Below are 22,771 nucleotides of genomic sequence, written 5' to 3'. Positions count from 1 at the left end.
TGTGAGGTAAGGGTCCAATATCATTCTTTTTCATGTGGCTGTTCAGTTGTCCCAGAACCATTTGAAAAGACCATTCTTTCCCTAATGAATTGTCTTGACACCTTTGTTGAAAATCAATTAACCACAGATGTATTTGTTTATTTTTGCACTTTGAATTCTATTCCATTGGTCTATAGGTCTGTCCTTATAACAGTATCACACTATTTCAATTACCATATATTTCTAGTAAGTTTTAAAATCAGAAAGTGTCAGTCTTCCAACTTTGTTTTTCTTTTTCAAGATTATTATGGCTATTCAGGGCCCTTGTATTTCCATATGAATTTTTAGCCTGTGGTTTGTATAGGTTTTTAGTAGTTGCTCTTGTTTAATTTATATGTATAATAGATATATACATCATATCACAGTCTGGTATTGACGTTTTAATTAACGTTTTACCAGTTTGAGGGGAAGGTTGAAACCTTACCTCTATTCACATCCCTTTACCCTTCCCATTTATAATGTATTTGTCTTAAATATTTCTTCATACATTGAGAACCATATCATACAGTGTTTCAATTTTTGTTTCACTGTCAAACATAACTTCTAACACCCAAGAGAAGGAAAGTCTATTGTATTTACCTGTATTTTTTTTTAATGTTTATTTATTTTTGAGAGACAGAGAAAGAGAGAGCAAGCAGGGGAGGGGCAGAGAGAGAGGGAGACACAGAATTTGAAGCAGGCTCCAGGCTCTGAGCTGTCAGCACAAAGAACTCAATGCAGGGCTCAAACCCACGAACCACGAGATCATGACCTGAGCCGAAATCGGACGCTTAACCGACTGAACCACCCAGGCGCACCTGTTTGCCTGTATTTTTACTCTTTGGTTGTTCTTTCTTCCTTCCTGGTGTTTCAAGATTCTTCTTTTATCATTTCTTCTCTGTTTAGAGTTTTAGGGTAGGCCTGCTGTCAGTAGATTTTCTTAGTTCTCTTTCATCTGTAAATGTCTTGATTTCCCTTTTATTCCTAATGGATATTTTTGCTGGATTGATAGTTCTTTCAGCACTTGGAAGAATGTTGTGCTGCTTCCTTCTTGCCTCCATGGCTTCTGATGAAATTTTGGCTCTCATTCAAATTGTTTTTTCCCTTACATGTGTCATTTCTTGCTACTTGTAATTTTTTCCTTTAGTTTTCAGCAGTTTGACTATAATGTGTCTTGGCATGTATTTCTTTGGGTTTATACTGTTTGTGTTGACTGAGCTTCCTGAATGTGTAGGTCTATGTTTCTGTCCTATTAGTGAAGAAATTTTTAGTTGTTATTTCTTTGAATGATTTTTCATCCCCACACTCTCACTTCTTTTCTTTGGATCTCTGATTATCTGAATGCTGTATATATTTTGCTGTAGTCCACAGATCCCTGAGTTCATTTTTTTCAGTCTATTTCCTCTTTTGTTAATATTGAGTACTTTCTATTTCTTCATTGTTTTTATTCTTCTGTTGAGTCCATCTGTTTTCATTATTTCAGATATAGTATTTTTCAGTTCTAAAATTTACATTTGTTTCTTATATCTTCTCTTTCTGTTTTTTTTTTGTTTCAAGCATGTTTATAATTGTTCATTGAAACATTCTTATGATCACTGCTTTAAAATTGTCATACAGCTCTAATATCTTTGTCTAATGTTATGTATTGTATAATTCTGGATTTTTTGTTGCACAGATTTGTCTATTCATATGTCAGTATCATATTGATTTGATTACATTGGTTTTATAGAATGTTTCACAGATGGTGAGGCAAAATTACCTCCCCTCATACCCATCTGCTTTTCTCTTTTATAGGTTTCTGAGCCCAGGCACTTATTCATCCATTTATTCATCTTTGAATCCTTTGCCTAATAGGGTCTCACATAATACCTTTTCTATGCTGGGCACTTAATAACTATTTGATGAATTGAATTTGTCTACCAGAGATTTGAGTTGGATTAATTGCTTATTAGTATAAAGTCACACAAACTGGGTGTAATCTACTTAGTTCCATAAGCATTGCAGGTCTACTGAATGCCCCTGCATTGGTCTAGGTGCTAGGGACAAAAGATTGATAGATCATTTCAGTATAATGTTCTAGATTTTTTTTTAAGTTTATTTATTTTGGGAGAGAGAGAAAGCATGAGCAGGGGAAGGGCAGAGAGAGGGAGAGAGAAAGGATCCCAAGCAGACTCTGCTCTGACAGCATGGAGCCCAACACAGGGCTCAGTCTCATAAACCGTGAGATCATGACCTGAGCCAAAATCAAGAGTTGGATGCTTAACCGACTGAGCCACCCAGGCTCATTTCAGTATAATGTTCTAATAGCCACAATGGAGGCATTCACCAGAAGTTTTGGAAGCATGGAAAAGAACACTTAGTCTAGCTGGAGGTTTGTGAAAATATTCTCAGAAGAGTAACACCTGGCAGATAAATGTAGGAGTGACCAAGAGGAGAAAGGCAGAAAAGGCCTCTCAGACATAGGGAAAGGCATAAGCAAAGCAAGGCTATGTGAAGTAGTTTATGGATACTGGAGCCTAAAGATCAAAGGCTGGAAACAGGTGAAGCTGAGAAGGTAGGCGGGCTGAACTTACCCAAGAGGTGGCTGGGGGATCACAGTAAGTTTATTTGTTTATGTAGCAAAAGATATAAAGAATAGTGTAATAAACATTTATGTGTTTGTAACCCAACTAAACACATAAAACGTTGCAATTATATTTGAAGCCCCCTGTATACCTCTCCTCACTTCATTCCCATTTTTCCCTCTCTGAGCTAGCCATTGTTCTGAAGTTGGTGATTATTTCTATTCCTTTATTGTATAGGTATAGCTCACCAAACCAATATCTAGTATTGTTTTACATGTTTTTGGATGTTATGTAGATGGAATCATATTAGACAGTTCTTCCCAACTTTTTCCTGTGGACATTATGATTATGAGATTCATGCTGATACATGTAGTTGTTCACTCAACTTACTTTTCAATATTCTATTGTATTAGTATATGGCAATTTATCTATTCTCCTGTGGATGTACATTTTTTTATTGAAGAGTTTTGAGCAGGGGATGACATGAGCAGATTTGTATTTTAGATATATCACTTAGGGTTGAAATGTGGAGGATAGACTTCAGAGATTGAGATTAGCACAGAGCAGTGGTTTACAAACACTTTGCACTTAGGACCCCTTTATACTCTTTAGTATTACTGAGAACCCCAAAGGGCTTTTATTTATGTGGATTATAGTCATCAATATTTACCATATTATAAATTAAAACTGAGAAAATTTAAAAATATTTGTTTATTAATTCATTGAGAAATAAACTCATTACATGTTAGCGTGATTAATAATTTTTATGAAAAATAGCTATTTTCAAACCAAAAATGCAGTGAGAAGAGTGACATCTACCTTTTTAAAAATCTTTTTGATGTTTAGATTAATAGAAAATGACTGATACTTAAATCTGCTTCTCGGTGCTGTGATGTCATGTCATTTACCCTCTGGAAAACTCCACTCTACACCTGTGAGGGAATGAGGGTGAAAAAGACAACATCTTAGTACTATGAGCATAGTTTTGACCTTGCATATGCTCTGAAGGAGTCTCAGGGAGCTTCAGGATTCCCTGGACCATACCATGAGAACCGCTGGTGTAGAGGAGCCAGTTTAGAGGCTGTTGCAAATAGCCTAGGTGACAGGTAATAAGGGATCTGAACCAAGGCTTTGATAGGATGGATGGACCGGGAAAGGAAGATGAATATGAGAGTAGAATTAGAACTTCCCAGAAGGCAGTGTAGGGTTAAGGGCAAGGAGAATAATTGAGTTCCATCTAGGTGCACACTGTACACAACCACTTTGTGAAATAGATATTTAGCTAGAAGATGGCAGACTTTGAACCCAGGTTTGTTCGACACAAAAGCTCTTTGTTTTACCTGGAGTAGAGTTAGAAGGGATAGACTTGGCAAGGAGGTAATGCCCTTCTAAGATATGGGAGAGAAGATGGGTGAGGCATCAAAGAGACTTGAGGTTGAGAGGAGGAAAGTCGAAAGAGTTTATTAAGCCCAAAAGGTGGTCCAGTTTAGGGTTATAATGGTGGCAGAATGGGTGTTGGAAGAGTGGAGGAACTAGAACTTTCTGAGTCACTGCTGGCTGGCTGCTCTAAGGAGTTATGTTTGAGCTGAGTGGGCAGTGATGTCCAGAGGAAGTAAGGTCCTCTGCCAGCTATGATTTTGCCATGTTACACTGCAGGATGGATCCATGCTGTGCTGACTCCCGTGGACTGCCTTGCCTTTGGAGGGAACTTCTTACACAGCCTTAACATCGAAATGCAGCTCAAGTGAGTACTGAAGCTATTGTGATCCTGAGTTGGCCATTCCCACCTGCTAGAGTCCTTGAGTTCTCCCCTATAGTGAGAAGTGCAGCATAGAAGGAGGCGAGATGATAAGGGAATAGATACTGGTTCCTGATAATGATCAGTGTGAGAATGAATACCCCTTCCTTACTTAATAGTTTTGTGACTTTGGGTAAGTCACATAACATTTGAGCTCAAGTTTCCTAACCCACAAAGTTGGATCTTACAGGGTAGTTGTGAGGATTAGAGATAATGGATACAAAACATTCAGAACAATACCTGATACACAGTAGGTACTCAGTAACAGGATCCTTATTATCATTGCTATTATTGTGTCTGCTTCCTCTAGAGCCTATGAGATTGAGAAGCGGCTGAGCACAGCAGACCTCTTCAAGTTTCCTAACTTTGAGACCATCTGTTGGTACGTGGGAAAGCACATCCTGGACATCTTTCGAGGTATGGATCCCTTTCCCAGCTGTCCCTTTTGCCCTGCTTCCCCAAGTGTAAGTGTGTGTGTGTGTGTGTGTGTGTTCGTTCCATCACCACAGAGAACTCCCTAGTGTTACTTCTTTATAGTCTCACCCATTCTTTCCCCTTGCACTATCCATACTTTCTGGAAACCGCTGATATGTTTCCCATCTCTATAATTTTGTCAAGAATGCTGTAAACATGGAATCATATAGTGTGTGATCTTTTGAGATTGACTTTTTTTTTATTAAGTATAATATATGGTAGAGCATGTATTTTAACTTTATTTAGCAAAGGTGGCTGAGAAAATTGAATTACAGTGAAATTATCCCTATCCCCTGCTAATTAAAGTAAGAAACTCAAACTGGACAGTCTCAGAGTTTCCTGAATGTGCTTCCCATGAGATGAGGACAAGGCCAGTCCTGACCATGCTGGCATCATTGTGTTGGTATCAGACCAGGTGGTAAGCCAAACTGCTGGGTTTCTTCTTTTCTGCTTTGAAATGGAGCAGCAACCTTGCTCAGACCTGATATTCTTCAAGGTAACTTGGCCATGAGCAATCAGTATTTTAGATTTACAAAGAATCTCAAAGGCCAATGAATACAGTCTTCTACCTACTACTTCAGGCCCTTAATCTGCCACCTAGACAGACTGCACTTAAGTGTTCAATCAGAGGCTCAATGATTAGCCACTTGTTACCTGTTCTGAATAGCTCAGTTCAGTAGAAAATTCTGTATTGACCGTAAAGCTGGCTATTTGTCATAACCTCCTCTTGGAGTGACTCAGGGATAAGGGCATTTATTAATGGCCCTTCATGTCTGTGTAGGTTGCAATCATGGTTCTCCTGAGTGTTTGCATTTTGAAACCCAAGAGGCAGAGCACACTTCCAGTGTGGTAGAAGGAACATAGGCCTCAGATTCAGATAGACATGGCTTCAGTCTTAGCTTTGGCAGTTACTAGGTATGTGCCCTTGGTTAAGTCTCTTTGCTTCTCTGAGCCTCAGTTTCCTGGATAGTAAAGTGAAGATAATGATGCTTGGGTAGTAGGTGGGTATAAAGATTAAACGAGATAGTAGATGTTAAACGCCCAGCATGTAGTAGGTACTCATTAAATGAACACTATTGGGGCGCCTGGGTGGCGCAGTCGGTTGGGCGTCCGACTTCAGCCAGGTCACGATCTCGCGGTCCGTGAGTTCGAGCCCCGCGTCGGGCTCTGGGCTGATGGCTCAGAGCCTGGAGCCTGTTTCCGGTTCTGTGTCTCCCTCTCTCTCTGCCCCTCCCCCGTTCGTGCTCTGTCTCTCTCTGTCCCAAAGATAAATAAACTTTAAAAAAAAAAAAAAGAAAAAGAGAAAATAAATAAATAAATAAATAAATAAACACTATTGTAAGAACTGAGATCTGGAGTCATGCCTAGAACCCTGAGTATTTTCTCTGATTGCCTGAAAAAAGAAACAGTTCCTTTGCTTCCCCACATGGCTTTATTGACCCTCTGCTTCCTCCTTCGCCCTTTAGGTTTGCGAGAGAATAGGAGGCACCCAGCATCCTACCTGGTCCATGGTGGCAAAGCTCTGAACTTGGCCTTTAGAGCCTGGACAAAGAAAGAAGTAAATATACTTATTTCTCTACCTCCTTTATAGTTGTGGCCTCCACAGAGACTGGCTTTGGGTAGATGCTTTGGGGTGGTGGATGAGACCAGGGAGGCTTGTGGCCTTCTGGGGTTAGAATGGAGGACTGGGTTAGGACTTTTTGGATTACATTTTTAACCCTTTCTTTCTGATTATAAAAAGTGATACAGGCTTACTCTAGAGAATTAGAAAAAATACAGAAGAGTGTAAGGAAGGAAAAACATCACCTGTAATTTTAGCACTCAGAGGGAATTAACATTAATCTGTGGGTGTATTTTCTTCTGGTCTTTTTTATATGCATTTAAGAAACATGATTGCTATCACTATACATACAATTTTGTATCTGAATTTGTTAGCTTATGTTAATTTCCTGTGTCCTCAAAGTTCTCCACGAACATTTAATAGTTACATGATATTCTTTTGCAGGGATATACCATCCTTACCTAACTGCTTGTTTATTGTTGCTTTATTTGGGGGGTAGTTATTGAAAAATCATGCAGTGACTATCTGTTTGCATCAGCCTTTTTCCCTCATCTCTTGATTGTTGCTTCAGGATAGATTCCAAGAAGAGCAATTTTTGGCTCAAAGTATATGAAAAAAACGTAAGGCTCTTACTGCATACTGCCAAAATGGCTTTGTAGAAATACACCAATGTCCATCTATCCAATTGAATACTAAACAGCTATAAAAGAGAATAAGGAAGTTTTCTCTGTACTGATCTGGAAAGATCTCCAGAAATTGTCAAGTAAAGATGTAGAATCATGTATATAATGTGCTTCTTTATGTGTTAAAAGTGGGGAGGGGGACAAGAATTACATTTATATGTGCTTGTATTTGCCTGAAGACACAATCTGGAGGGATGTAGAAGAAAAGTGGTTACCTGTGGGTGTGGGCTAATGGGACTGATGGCATGGACAAATGTATGTTGAGACTTTTCAGTATATCTCTTTATATTATTTGATTTTTGAACTCTGTAAATGGATTACCTACTCAAAATGTTGACTTAAAAAACAATTTTAAGAAATACAAAAAAAGAGAAATATCAATATTGTTCTCATGCTTTTGATATTCTTTATAGACTTTTCCCCCTGCATATGGAGATCTTCAGCCATTATAGGCTTAACTTGTACAATGTCTCCATTTCCTGTTGCCAACCTTCCCCTCAGATATCCTTGGACTTCATGTCTTGGGCCTTCTCTTCATCCCTGGACTCACCTACACCTGGGCCTTAGCCTACTGTTCTGTTTCTCCACATCCCTCAGGTGTGGCTGCCTTGGGTTTCATTTCGGACCTTCCCCTCCCCCCCTCCATGAGGTGAACTTTGGAGTGACTCTGTCCCAGGAATAACAAAAGGGAGGGAGGGCGGGAAGAGTCTTAAGCACTCAGGCCCTGAGCCAGGTTGGCCCCAAATAGCACAGCCAAAGGGAGCTGGAGGAGAGTAGGACACAGATCTGAGGAGCCCATTCTTATGGAATAAGTCTTTTGTGAAGTGAAGATGACTTCCATGGGAGGTACTCACTCCCTGACCTTTCCAGAGCCCTTGGGCTGGGTGGAGGGAGCTATTAAATTTATCCAGCTGGATCACATGGGTTCTCGGACCTCACCCCTGCCCAGCCACCAAATAAAGATGGATTAAAAGAGTCAAGTAAAAAAGAAGATTCAAACCATGGGAAGTAAGACGGTAATGCTGAGGAGTTTTTATCAGTCCTCTGGATACAGAAGTGAAGTGAAAACTGGTAGAAGAAATCACAAGGGAGAAACTTGGGAGATCTGTCTACATAAAGATGTAAATCTTGAGGATTCAAAAAGATTACAAACAAATTAAAAGAGAGACAACCAAGAGGTCTTAGCCTTGGTTGCTGTTGAGCTAGCCATGGGCCTGTAGCTGCTCAGCACTGAGCTCTGTCCTCACAAGTAAAGAGGCCACGTTCTCCCCAGGGATTCTGGACTTTTTGAGGGCTATGGCCCAAGCCCACCATTGAGTTCCTCACACCTCTTGACACTGCCCTTTATCAGATACAGGTTTTGCAAATACTGCCTCACAGTCTCTGGTTTGTCTTAACAGTGGTTTTGGAAGAGAAGATTTTATTTTTTATGAAGTCCAATTTATCAGTTGTTTTTCTTTTATGGTTCATGCTTTTTGTGTCCTCAGAAATCTTCGTTTAACCCAAGGTCACAAAGATTTTCTCCTCTGTTTTCTTCTTTTTTTTTTTTTTTTTTTTTTTAATTTTTTTTTTTTTTCAACGTTTATTTATTTTTGGGACAGAGAGAGACAGAGCATGAACAGGGGAGGGGCAGAGAGAGAGGGAGACACAGAATCGGAAACAGGCTCCAGGCTCTGAGCCATCAGCCCAGAGCCCGACGCGGGGCTCGAACCCGCGGACCGCGAGATCGCGACCTGGCCGAAGTCGGACGCCCAACCGACTGCGCCACCCAGGCGCCCCTCCTCTGTTTTCTTCTAAAGGGGTTATAGTTTTAGATTTTACATTTCAGTCTATGATCCAATTTGAGTTTGTGTGCCTGTGTGTGAGTGTGTGGTGCAAGATGTGGATTGAGGTTCTTTTTTTTGCATATGGGTATCCAGTTGGTCCAGTACCATTTGTTAGAGTAACTACCCTTATCCATTGAATTACCTTCATACCTTTGTCAAAAATCAGTTGTCCGTTTATGTGTGGGTCTATTCCTTATGCCTTTTGTTTGACAGGCTCTGCCAGACCACGAGGATGAGATTCCGGAGACAGTACGGACCGTACAGCTCATTAAAGATCTGGCTAGGGAGATCCGCCTGGTGGAAGTAAGAAGCAGGGGAGCAGGGGAGGCGTTTGGGAAGGGCTCAAGGCTCAAGTGGCAGGTCAGGCTTCTTCAGTTGGCTTGAGAGCTCAGGGGAAGGGTTGGAAAAACCCCACCAAAGATTCTGTTTATTTATTCATTTAAATAATAATTATGTGCCTTGAGTGTCTCTCACATTAGGCTAGGTGCTTAGAATACGTAATTCAGGGTCTTCCCACAAAGAACTTGGAATCCTGTAGAGGACTCTGGGCGAAGTTTACTACCTGAGCCTCAGTTTCCTTGTTTCTAAAGTGGGGATAATTATACCTACTCAGGAATTTGTTAAAAGGGTTACATAAGGTAATATATGTTGAGCACTAAGTATAGTACTTGGCACATAATAGGTATTCAATAAATTCTGATGGTGGGTCACAGTAGTAGTGGGTGGTGGAGTTCATAGGGTTGTTGTTACTAATATTTTGACTCAGTGTCTGCATTCTACAAAATGACAGCTCTTCCATGTTAAACATGATTACAAAGCCATGTTTCAACAGGTGCTTATACCACAAGGCAGTAAGGTGTAGATGGTAAGAGACTCAGAGAAACTTGGGTTCTGGTTCCTGCTCTGTCACTTGCAAGCCTTTCAGAGCCTTAGTATCCTTATCTGTAAAGGGAGAATAACACCACCTTTTCAGAGTTTTGTTAGGATTAAGAGCTAATGTATGTAGAGCCCCTCGCACAGTGCCTGGCAGAGTAAGTACTCAATAAATGTGAGCCATTGTTATTAATAGACTTTGCAGCAAAGAGAGAACTCAGTGTGGGCTGGTGAAGTAGCAGAGGCACCAGAGGAGAATTGGACTTAGGGAAGTTTAAACTTTCCTTTAGCTCAGAAGCTGTCAACTTTCCATTTAGCACTCAGGATATAGGCACTCAAATCCATGCTAAAGGGTGGTCAGCGTGAGCTACTGGGAAGTTGGGCTTTCTAGCCTCACCGCTTACAGCATGTTTCACTGCCTACACCATAGCTTACATTGTCCACCTCCTACCCCATTTTCCTGCATTCCCATCTGTCACAGTCCTTCAGAGTTTAGTTACAAGGCCTACCTTTTCTCCAGCTCTTTGCACTTAAACCAATTTTGTATATACAAAATTTTGAGCTTGTTAGAAAAGGACTTAGAGATGGATCATGTCTGGTCCATTGGCTTTCAAATGTTTTAAAGCAGTGGAGCCTTTTTTTTTTCAAATGAGATCCTACATGGAAGCTGAATCAAAGCATAGCTGCAGTGAATAAGATAAAAACAAGAGGCTTAGAATTACACATGTTCCTCTTGTTTCCCTTCTACCTACTTCCAGTCTTCAGGGCTCCTCCCAAGAAGTTCAAAGGAGCCACAGATCATCTTTTAAAACCACCTTTCTAGTCTGATCCTTTAATTTTACAGCCAAGCAAACAGCCTCAGAGTGTTCAGATCACTTACCTGTGGTCACAGAGCTAGCTAGTAGCAGAATCAGGACTAGAACCTTTCTCCTCTCAAATCCTGCAGTCCTTAGAGTTGGAACCATAGTTTAGTACTCAAGTATTTTCTGTCTCATGCCAGCTGCATTTGGAGTCTTTTCTCTCCAATTTTGACAGTAGTGCTGGGCTTTTTCTCTGCTCGTCTTCTCCTTACTTGTCAATGGCTGGGTAAAGATATGCCACCCCGTAAATTCTTGATGACACATTGTGAAAAAAACTAGGGTGTGCATCTAGATGTGGAGCATCCATAAGCCACTTCCATGGCAGTAGTGCCGGTGCCATGAACAGTCCTCTGCTCTTAGCATAGAGAGAACTCTTGAGTAAGCTCTAACCCCCTCGTGTACTAACACTCTTGTAGGATATCTTCCAACAGAACGTTGGGAAGACGAGCAATATCTTTGGGCTGCAGAGGATCTTCCCAGCTGGCTCCATTCCCTTAACCAGGCCAGTCCATTCCACTTCAGTATCCATGTCCAGGCTGTCACTGCCCTCCAAAAGTGGTTCAAAGAAGAAAGGCCTGAAGCCCAAGGAACTCTTCAAGAAGGCAGAGCGAAAGGGCAAGGAGAGCTCAGCCTTGGGGCCTGCTGGCCAATTGAGCTATAATCTCATGGATACATACAATCATCAGGCACTGAAGACAGGCTCTTCCCAGAAAGCAAAGGTGGGTGCTGGCCCATGGGTTCAGCCCAGCCCTTTTGGGTCCCTTGGAAGAGCAGGGTATCAAAAGGATTGTCCTCTCTTCCCACCTCCCTTAGGGCCCCTGGTGTTTGGCTACCAGTCCCACTCATATAACAGGCATTTATTGAGACCTTGTCTGTGCTGGGCACTGTGATAGGTGCTGTGAATGTAACCTTCAAGAGGCTGACAGGCTAGTGAGAACGGCAGGCATAAAAACGAATGAGTGCAATGAGGTATTGTGGATGCCATAATCAAGGGTGTGTGGGGGACCCTGAGACACAGAGGGGTGGATGATTTTATGTGGGCATAAGCTATGATCAGGAGCTCTTCTCTCAAAAAATGACACTTGAGCTGGTCTTGAAATGCTGGTTGGGAATGACATTTAAGGACATGGTATATGAGTGTCATGTTGGAGTCTTGAACAGGTCCTTAAGAAAAGCCCTTCTCTGGGGCTCTACCTTGCTTCAAGATTGTGGTGCTCTCCATGGGCATGTGAAGATCCTCTCCCCTCTTTTTAGAGAACACGGTTTACAAGATTGATAGGTTTCCCCTGGGGTAGCCATTCATTGTCAACCTCCTGTTCCTGGAATCATTTGGGGTGGGGGTGGGAGACAGTGTAGCAGAAGGCCTTGGTTCAGGTGATTTTAACAGTGAACTCAACCAGTGAAACCGGAAGAAACTGGTCATCGTGATTCACATGGGAGTCCCAGACAGGTGACAACTGAGCCTCCTCCTTCTGCAGTTCAACATCACTGGTACCTGCCTGAATGACTCAGATGATGACTCGCCAGACTTGGACCTTGATGGGAATGAGGGCCCGCTGGCCCTGTTGATGTCTAATGGCAGGTGAGGTGGGAAGAAGGAACACAGAGATACTGGGGCTGTCAGTTGCAACATGTCACTGAGACAAGGCATGGAATTAGGACCTGGGGCTGGAACATGGGTCGGGGGGGGGGCTTACTGTACTTGGGGAAGGACCCAGATATTATGAGATATCATTGCTTAGTTCAGAGAACTATGGTTGTGTTAGGGGAGAGGCCTGGAATCTAATTGGCAGTTTGAGAAAAATCTTGTATACAAGTTCTAAAAATTTCAGCAAGTCAGTGGGTCAGAACCACTGGCAGGAATAAGGAAGTATAGCATACTGGTTAAGAACATTCGTTTTTTTATACACCTTTTGCAATTAGATTTTTAGGAATTTTGCAGAAATATTTGCACAGGTACGTAAAGAGAAATGTTCAGTGTTCACTGCATCATTGTTTGTAATAGTAATTAGGAACATGTTCATCAGTAAGCATTGGTTAAATGAATTATGGCACATCTATAGAGTGGAATAGCATGTAGCTATTAAAAAGAATTGAATTAAAAAAGTTAAATATCTATGGACATGGGAAAATATCCAAGATATATTCTTAAGCGAAAAAATCAGGTTACAAAATAATATATAGTAATAGTTCCATTTTAATTTTTAAAAATGGTGTGTGTGTACACGTGTGTGTGCGTGTGTATATGCTTGTGTAGAAAAGTGGCATACATATTTCTTTATTTTTATTAAGTGTTTGTTTATTTTTGAGAGGAGGACAGAGGATCTGAAGTGGGCTCCGTGCTGACACAAACAAGCCCAATGTGGGGCTTGAACTTACAAACCATGAGATCATTACCTGAGCTGAAGTCGGATACTCAACCGACTGAATCACCCAGTGCCCCTTCCTTCATTTTTAATTTAACTTTTTTTGAAGAGGTTTAAAATTTAATTTATGCAGTTTAAAATTGAAAAAGTACAGAAGAATACTTAGTGAAAAATTTTGTTCCTGCCCCTCCCTGTTCCCCAGTTCCCTTCCCCGTGGACAACCAGTGTCAATGATTTTCTTCTAGAGATAATTGTACACATTCATGCAAATAAGTATATTCATCGTATATTTTATACTTGTCACATCAAACTTGTAATAGTAGTTCTCTCTGGAAAGTAGGAGAAGGGAGCCAGGAGAGTAAATTTTTACTTCAGTAGCATTTGAATTGTGTACAATGAGCATGTATTACTTTTCCTAAAATAATTTTTAACACAGCATTTTCTAAAAGAATAAAATAAAAGCATTCACAGCAAAAAGCACGGGCTTGGGAATCAGGCAGGTCCAAGTTTGAATCCCAGCTCTGACACAAATTCACTGTGTGATTTTTTTTTTTTTTTTAATTTTTTTTTTCAACGTTTATTTATTTTTGGGACAGAGAGAGACAGAGCATGAATGGGGGAGGGACAGAGAGAGAGGGAGACACAGAATCGGAAACAGGCTCCAGGCTCTGAGCCATCAGCCCAGAGCCCAACGCGGGGCTCGAACTCACGGACCGCGAGATCGTGACCTGGCTGAAGTCGGAAGCTTAACCGACTGCGCCACCCAGGCGCCCCTTCACTGTGTGATTTTAACAAGTTAATTAACCCTGCACCTTAGTGTCCTCATTATATCTCTTCTATAGATAAAGCTTCCCCTCAGGTTGTTGGAGGACTAAATGAGATTATGTATGTAAAGTGACTATCACAGGGCCTGACACATAGTAAATGCTTAATAAATGGTAGCTCTTATAAATAAAATGATGAAGATTAAAGGTGATGGTGGTGGTGATAGTGATGATGGTGTGGGTATAGCCAGAAGCTAAGTAGATCATCAGAAACCCTGAAACACATAGGCAGAGGCAGAGGAAGACCGTAAGAGTGATCGTCTGGACACTCAGAACACCAGACAGGAAGAGTCAAGAGCCAAGTAAAGTATGAACAGTAGAGGAATACAAGCATCAAGGATACCTTCATAGCCTTTTTGTAGGAAAAGGCCTTCAGATCCCACTTAGCTGAGAAATCAGTGAAAAGGTAATGTGAGAGCAGGGCAGATTCTGAAAGCAGCAGAGCTGTTCTTGGGGTTTGAGAATCTAGTTACTAAATAATAATAGACTGTTGAGCATTGTCTTTGTCCATGGTCGATCTCCTGGGTAGTAAAAAATTGAGAATCCTAAGGATCCAACCTATAATGGCTGTTGAGAATACAATGAGACATTTTCCCCTTCCCCACCAGTCTCTTTTTATGTTGCTTCTGTCACCTCCTGCCGCTGCCAGAGACTGCTGTTAAGTCAACCTAAAGAGACAAGGTACAGAAATATTTACAGACAATATGATATTATGGCTGGGCTTTTCTCCAGAATAATCCGAGGTATAGACAAAACAAGACTGGTTATTGATAATTGCTGAAACTTAGCTGAATGTAAGGTACATGAGAGTTTTTTATACTTTTATATTTTTGTATATGTTACACATTTTTCACAATTAAAAGTTAATAAAAGATCCAGGGTATAAATAGCTGCCATTTATTGAGCTTCTGCTTTGCGTCAGATTTTATTTTAGCTGTTTAGTACATTATTTAGTCCTCACAACAACCTTGAAGTGTTGTTATCCCCATTTTATTAATATGGAAACTGAGGCCCAGAGAACTTAATTATAAGATTAACTACCATTGGGCACTTGCCTTGTGTTGGGCTCTTCATTAGCTCATTTAATCCTCCTAAAACCCTGTGGGGTAGGAAACAGGTCAATTTAATGTCAGCCAATTTACTGAAAGAAAGCCAGTTCACCAAATGGCTGCTGAATGTATCAAGTATACTGATTTACCAAAAACTGGTTTCTTTTTAACTATACGGTTTATTTCAACAGTTTTTACTGGTTAATATTGTTTGCCATATGTAACAGGATTATTTAAGCCATTTTTAAATTTTTAATTTTTTCCATTTCCTATGTGTGTATATATATATATATATACACACACACATACATATATATGCATACATCTATATATACACATATATAGGAAGTATATATATATACATATATACATATATGTATATAGGAAGTATGTGTATATATACATATAAAGTTTGTTTGTTTTGAGAGAGACAGAGCGCAAGTGTAAGCAGGGGAGGGGCAGAGAGAGAGGGAGAGAGAGCATCCCAAGCAGGGTCTGCACCGTCAGCACAGACCCAAGTGTACGGCTCGAACTCACAAAGCATGAGATCACGACCTGAGTCGAAATCAAGTCCTATGCTCAACTGACTGAGCCACCCAGGTGCCCCTTTTTGTATTTTTAATAGCTTTTTTTGAGGTATAATTTATATACCATACCTGCTTTAAGTATACAATTAAATGACTTTTAGTAAATTTAAAGAATGTGCAACTATCACCACAGTCCAATTTTAGAACATTTCTATCACCCCGAAAAGATGCCTCATGCTCACTCATACTTAGTCCTTTGGTTCTCTTCTCCAAGCCCAAGCAACCACTAATCTACTTTCTGTCTCTGTAGATTTGTCTTTTCTAGACATTTCATATAAATGGAAAAATATAATATGTGGTCTTCTATGTCTGGCTTCTTTCACTTGTTTTTGAGGTTCATCCATGATGTAGTATGTATCATTAATTGGTTCCTTTCTACTGCTGAATAGTATACCATTCTATGGATATACCATATTTTGCTTATCCATTAACTAGCTGACAGTCATTTGGAGTGATTCCACTTTTTGACTATTATGAATAATGGTGTGATGAGCATTTGCGTACAAGTTTTTGTATGGGCATATGTTTTCATTTCTCACTTAGTAAAATTTTGGGTCATATGGTAACGTTATGTTTAACTCTTTAAGAAACTGCCAAAATTTATTCTGAAGTGTGTGTACTACTTTATGTTCCCACCAGAAGTATACTGGCTAACATTGTTATTGTCTGTCTTTTTTATTATAGCCATTCTAATGGTTATTAAGTGGTATCTCATTGTGGTTTTGATTTGCATTTTCCCAATAACTACTGATACTAAGCATCTTTTTGTGTGATTATTGGGCATTTGTATATCATCTTTAGAGAAATGTCTATTCAGATCTTTTGCTCATTATTAAATTGGCTTGCTTGTCTCATTATTGAGTTCTAAAAGTTATTTAAATATTCTGGATACAAATCCTTTCCCAAATAAATGACTTGTAAATATTTCCTCCCAGTCTATGGCTTATCTTTTCACTTTCTTAATGGTATCTTTTGAAGCACAAATGTGTTGGTTTTTACCTAATCCCAGGTCATAAAGATATTTTCCTGTATTTATTTCTAGAAGTTTTATAGTTTTAGCTTTACATTTATCTCCAGGATCCATTTTGAGTTAATTTTTGTATATGATGTGAGGTAAGAATCCACATTCATTTATTTGCATGTGATACCCAGTTATCTTAGCACCATTTGTTGAAAAGACCATCCCTTCTCCCACTGAATTGCCTTGGCACCTTTGGCAGAATGCAACTGACCATAAATTTAAGGGTTAGTTTTAGACTCACAGCTCTGTTCCACTGTTGTATATGTCTGTCCTTATGCTCATATCACACTACCTTGATTATTGTTGTTTTATAGTAAATTTTGAAACCAAGTAGTAAAAGTCCTCCAACTTTGTTCTTTTTCAAAATTCATTTGCCCATGTTAAGTCCTTTGTATGCCTATATACATTTTAGTATCAGCTTATTAATTTATGCAAAAGAAATTAGCTGGATTTTAATAGAGATTGCATTGAATCTGTAGACCAGTTTGGGGGGTGGGGCTTGCCTTCTTAAGAATATTGAATGTGACTTTTTATGCTCTCCTTCTCTTCCTTTTTAGTGCCAAGAGGGTAAAGAGCTTATCTAAGTCTCGGCGAGCCAAGCTCACAAAGAAAGCAGATAAGGCTAGGCTGGTGGTGGAACAGGTGATGGAGGATGAATTTGACTTGGATTCAGATGATGAACTGCAAATTGATGAGAGATTGGGAAAGGAGAAGGCAACCTTGATAATAAGACCAAGTGTGTACCTATTCTTTCTTGTTCCTTCCCTGCCCATTTCACATTTGTTTCTGGTACCCTTGATAGACCAGAGGCCTTAGGCCTGAGCTTTTTGACATTCTGATTTACAAGCTCTTTAGGCCTCCATGTATTCTCTGCTCTAGAGATTTATATATAAACCAGTCCAGACCTCCCTCAATTAGTTTTCTGTGGTCATTACTTTTAGGAAAATTATAGTCTTACTTTTCCCCCTGGGTGTTTGGCTCAGATGCTTATCTTAGCTTCATGATAAATGCATTTCATTATTTTCTAGAATTTCCTCGAAAGTTGCCCCGTGCAAAGCCTTGCTCTGACCCCAACCGAGTTCGGGAACCAGGAGAAGTTGAGTTTGACATTGAGGTAGGAGCCTGCTCTGTGTCTAGTCTTCTGCCATTCTGGTTACAGAGACAGAAGACAGATTGTCATTCTAGTCGGAGGTAAAAAGATATCCTATGCATTCAATTCCTAAAATATTTATTAAGTGAAAGATTGTGTGCTAAGTACAGCTAAGCATATAACTGGGAGATCATAATTTAGTTGACATATTTTAAAAATCCTTTAATGCAGTGGAGTGCCTAGCTGGCTCACTCGGTTAGGCTTCCAACTCTTGATTTTGGCTCAGGTCATGATCTCACCGTTTGTGAGATAGAGCCCTACGTCAGGCTCTGCACTGACAGCATGGAGCCTGCTTGGGATTTCTCCCTCTCCATCTCTCTCTGCCCCTCCCCCACTCACATTTTCTGTGTTTCCAAACAAACAAACATTAAAAAAATCCTTTAATGCCGGGTAGAAGAAAAGGCACTGCAGTGTAGCAGAAAGAGTATCTGATTTGGAATATCTGATTATTACACAAATTATTTACTGAGCCTTAGCTTCCTTATCTGTAAAATGGGAGTTAACAATACCTACCTCACCAAGATGCTGTGAAGATTAAAATACTTGGTGCTTAGAAGATACTAGTATCCGGAGTGAAAATGTCAACACTGTATTGGGGCCTAACTAGACCAACCCTCAGCAGCTGAGGTGATATCCTCTTTCCCCAACAGGAGGACTATACAACAGATGAGGACATGGTAGAAGGGGTCGAAGGCAAGCTTGGGAATGGGAGTGGTGCTGGTGGAATTCTTGATCTGCTCAAGGCCAGCAGGCAGGTGGGGGGACCTGACTATGCTGCCCTCACGTGAGTACTGTCTTTGATCTCCCCTTTCCAGGTGATCAGACGCCACACCCTCCCACCCCCACCCAAAAGACTAGATCAGCCAATCAGCAGATATTTATCAAGATATTTAAAGGGACAAAGAATTAGCAAAGGCATTCAGGCTGAGAGACTAAAACAGACATGAAATCTGTCCTGGGGAACTTAAGATCTGACAGAAAGTGGATGTATATATAGACTTCAAAAGGGATCAATTTGGGGTTTTTTGGGACTTGGAAGAGGGACTGGAAGGGGCATGGAAGGAAAACTGGGCCTTTTCTGGGCCTTGTTTAAAAAATGAAAGAATTCAGCATGGGCGAACAGTGAGGGAGGTGCACCCCTCTTTTTGCCACCTTCCTGCTGTCTGCGGAAAGACTTGAGGCAAGAAGGACTGGCCTTGATGTGAAGACAGTCTTTGATATACTGTCTTGGTCCATTGGCTTGATTTCTGGTTTCTCATCTGGAATTGTTCTCTCCTTCCTCCCACCCTAAGCCCCACTATTGTCCCTTCTCCCTGACTGTTCTGATGACTATTTTCCTCTGACAACTACAGAAACTCCCTCAGCATTTCTCCTGTCCCTTGCAGCGAGGCCCCTGCCTCTCCCAGCACTCAGGAGGCCATCCAAGGCATGCTGTGCATGGCCAACCTGCAGTCCTCATCGTCCTCACCAGCTACCTCCAGCCTGCAGGCCTGGTGGACTGGGGGCCAGGACCGAAGCAGTGGGAGCTCCAGCAGTGGGCTGGGCACAGTGTCTAGCAGTCCTGCTTCCCAGCGCACCCCAGGGAAGCGGCCCATCAAGCGTCCAGCATACTGGAGAACCGAGAGCGAGGAGGAGGAAGAGAATGCCAGTCTGGATGAACAGGACAGCTTGGGAGCATGCTTCAAGGATGCAGAGTATAGTAAGGGTCCAGGCCAGAAGCGCTCCCCCTAGTCCCAGTCTCAAACCCAGTCCCAATCCAGGATAACCTGGGACAGTAGTGAGCAAAGACCTTGCCTTAAGCCTGATGCTTGCCTTCTTTGAGCCATGTTTTCTTAATCTGTAAAATGGAAATACCTACAGGTTGATTCAAGAATTAGAGATGGTGTTTGTCCAGAGCACCTGGCACATTGTCTTGCTCATGGAAGACCCTCAAAAAATGGTAGCCATTATAATTAGCTATCATCCATTTTTAAAATTGTCTAACCTCCTTTGCTGGTAATTCTTTTTTCCCTTCTTGCCTGTTTTACCTCCATCACTTCCACTTCTCTGTTTGGTTCATCCCTTGCAAAGGTATATAATGACCTTTCAGCGGGCTTTTTACATTTAAGAGATGACCTTTTTTTAAGTTAAGATTTATTAAGTACTACAATATATAAAGCACTTTTTTTATATAGTGCAGTTGACTTTAATGTGGGTTTTAATGTTGGTTTTTTTAAATTCTCATTGATCAAAATTCAAACAAGACTGAGAAAGCAAAAGAGCCCTTTGACTAATACTCTTCCTCCTCTGAGGAAGGTTACTTGAAGGTAACCTGTGCTATTAGTTGATGTATACCTTTCATTTTCTTGTACTTACAACCACATGTGGACATAAATAGATAGGGTTTTGTGTAGTATACATGGTTCTACAACTTGCTTGGATATCTTTCGATATCAGTACATGGAGATCTATCTACTTGATCAATAACATTGAGATCTACCTGTTGCATAGTAGCCTATAGCATAGATGTGCCACCATCTGTTTAACTATTGCCTTCTGATTAACATTTAGGTTGTTTCTGATTTTTTAGTTTGACTAACAATGCTGCATTGAAAATGCTTGTAAATAACTCTTGGTGTGCATGTGCCAGCTAACATTTCTATAGGGTAGCTAGACCTGCTGGATTGAAAGGTATGTATAAAATAAATGTTAATAGTGCCAAATTTCCCCTCCAAAAGGGCCAGTATATGAGCAGTGTATGAGACATACATGTTTCCCCACAGCCTTACCAGCTGTGAATATCATCAGTCTTCTTAATTTTTTGCAAATCTGATAGCAAAAGAAATGGTGTTTCAGTTTGTTTTATATGCTTATTGGCTCTTTTTAAATTTATTTTCTGTGAATTGATTCATTCTTTCCCCCATTTTTCTATTAGGATGTTGATTTTTTTATTGCTATGTAGGAGTTCTTTATATATTCTAGATTTGTTAGAGTGTTTTTTTTAAATAATTTTTTTTAATGTTTATTTATTTTGGGAGACAGAGTGCGGGGAGTGGGGGGCAGAGAGAGAAGGAGGCACAGAATCTGAAGCAAGCTTCAGGCTCTGAGCTGTCAGCACAGAGCCCATTGTGGGGCTCGAACCCACGAAGCGTGGGATCATGACCTGGGCCGAAGTCGGACGCTCAACCGACTGAGCCACCCAGGCACCCCTAGAGTGGTTTTTTTTTAATTTATATTCTGGAAATGTTGCAAAATGTTTTCTTTTAGTCTGTTGCTTGTATTTTATTTATGGTATCTTTTAGCATGTCGAAGATTTCAGTTTTTACATAGTCATCTTTATCGATTTTTTTTTTTTTGTATTTTATGTCTCGTATAAGAAAACTTTCTTCTATTTTTACCTAAAGCGTGTGTAGAAGTCAAAATTGTATCTTTTTCTCTGGAATTAAGTTTTATGAATTGTGGGAGGTAAGAATGTAAATGTAATTTTTTCCCATATGGATAGTTATTTGCTCTGACACCATTTATTGACTGGTTCATCATTATCCCCCTGGTTTGAAGTTCCGCTTTTGTCATAAACTAAATTCCCATGTGTATGTGGATTTGTTTTTCTACTCTATTTCCAGTTCTGACCTTTAATAGCTATATGACATTGGACAAACTAGTTAACCTCTCTGTGCTTCTCTAATAGTACCTACCTCATAGATTGTTGTGAGGATTAAATGAATTAATCTACATAAAGCACTCAGAACATTGCCCAGCACATGATAAGTGTTAGATATTATTAATATTTTCTGTTCTATAAAATTTGTCCATTCCTTTTGTAATACCACATAGGTTAGTTACAATGGGCCTTGTGTCTGGTAGGACAGATCCCCTCTGCAGAACTTGCTTTAGACCTAAAGAGAGCACAAATGCTCAGCAAGCCCATCATCTCTGAGTGGAGCTGTGATTGGTCTTAGGGGCCTTCCAAGTTCCCCTGGCCACCCACCATACCTTCAGCAGACAGTCGAATCAGCCTACAGCTAAGACATCTGCCCCTGGCCTAACTACTTCCTTTTGTTCCCTGCTTTACCCAGCAACACGAGAAAGGCAGTTTAATAAGGAGATACTGATCTACTTGTTCTTATTTTTCCTGAATTTCCAGGCCATTATTGAGTTTTTTCTATTCCAGATGGATTTTAGAATCGGCTTGTCAAATTACATGGAAAATTATATTAGGATTTTCTTAATTAGGATCTCATGCATTTGTAGATAAATTTATGGAGACTGACATCTTCCATCAGAGAGGCCTTTCTGCTCTAATGGGATGTATGTATTCTTGAAAAACTTCTTGTCCTGAAAATGTGTACACTAAAAATAATAGGGCTTACAAGAAAAAGAGGGTTAAGAGCACACCCCTCAAAGTCTCTGTGGCTTTGAAGGCAAAACACCCAAATAATGACAGTCCTAATAATAATCCTTGCCCAGTTAGCAAGGCATTGGCATTTGCACCCAGCATCAGAATCAGTGGTTTCTTTGTAGCCTTAAACCCTGGGCTCAGGCTTTTTCCTTCCAGATGTGGGTTCTTGAGGGCATTTGCTTAAGATAGATACCAGCTTCATCAAATTAAAATCTGATTCAGGGCCTAGTCTTCAGCAGTCTTTTTGTCTTTTTTAAACATAGGGCAAATGTCTTCACAACTTCCTCATCTGGTTTCTTAGCTATCCTCCTCCCACCGGAGCTTCATTTTGTAGGAAACAAAGGCACCATTTTCTCTTCCTCTAGTGGGAGGCACTATTGCAGGATTTTCAGCTTCTGTCTGTAGGTATTCATATATTGCTAGGGCTTTCTCTGTAATTGTGAGGAAATTCATCCCTGATTGGTTAAAAATAACATGCCAAAGAAAATTGCTTTGGAACCAGTGTAATTTCTGGATGACTTTGACATCATTTGGACATGAGCAGTCACAAAACAGGCCATCTCGTCCTTCTGTCTTCAAACATGGTCTATCTCTCTATTCATGTGGGTTTTCTTGTATATCTGTTCAGTTTATTTACTAGGTGTTTTAAAGTTTGGTTCCTATTGAAAGTGGCATCTTTTCATCTGTTACATTTTCCATTTGGCTGTTGCTAGTATGCAGGAAAATAATTGATTTTTCT

The 22,771-nt window shown here is 40.3% G+C and overlaps 1 protein-coding gene across 4 annotated transcripts in view; it reads left to right on the top strand.

Annotated features, from left to right (window-relative positions):
- The window catches only part of PHF8 (PHD finger protein 8), a 90,459-nt gene that overhangs the window by 36,952 nt on the left and 30,736 nt on the right, over positions 1–22,771 (top strand). For 2 of the 4 annotated variants that reach the window (XM_045473084.1, XM_045473083.1), the window contains 10 exons: positions 4,239–4,326; positions 4,691–4,797; positions 6,321–6,412; positions 9,138–9,227; positions 11,074–11,376; positions 12,136–12,239; positions 17,062–17,240; positions 17,533–17,618; positions 18,305–18,438; positions 19,040–19,353. In XM_045473084.1, the coding sequence (XP_045329040.1) occupies positions 4,239–4,326; positions 4,691–4,797; positions 6,321–6,412; positions 9,138–9,227; positions 11,074–11,376; positions 12,136–12,239; positions 17,062–17,240; positions 17,533–17,618; positions 18,305–18,438; positions 19,040–19,353 (1,497 nt within the window). The remainder of the gene's footprint in view (positions 1–4,238; positions 4,327–4,690; positions 4,798–6,320; positions 6,413–9,137; positions 9,228–11,073; positions 11,377–12,135; positions 12,240–17,061; positions 17,241–17,532; positions 17,619–18,304; positions 18,439–19,039; positions 19,354–22,771) is intronic. The other 2 variants (XM_045473087.1, XM_045473086.1) reach the window with 1 other exon arrangement.

The sequence above is a fragment of the Leopardus geoffroyi genome, chromosome X (assembly GCF_018350155.1).
Source record: "Leopardus geoffroyi isolate Oge1 chromosome X, O.geoffroyi_Oge1_pat1.0, whole genome shotgun sequence".
Taxonomy (NCBI): domain Eukaryota; kingdom Metazoa; phylum Chordata; class Mammalia; order Carnivora; family Felidae; genus Leopardus; species Leopardus geoffroyi.
Note: the sequence above shows the minus strand (reverse complement) of the source record. Positions and strands in the feature narration are given on the sequence as shown.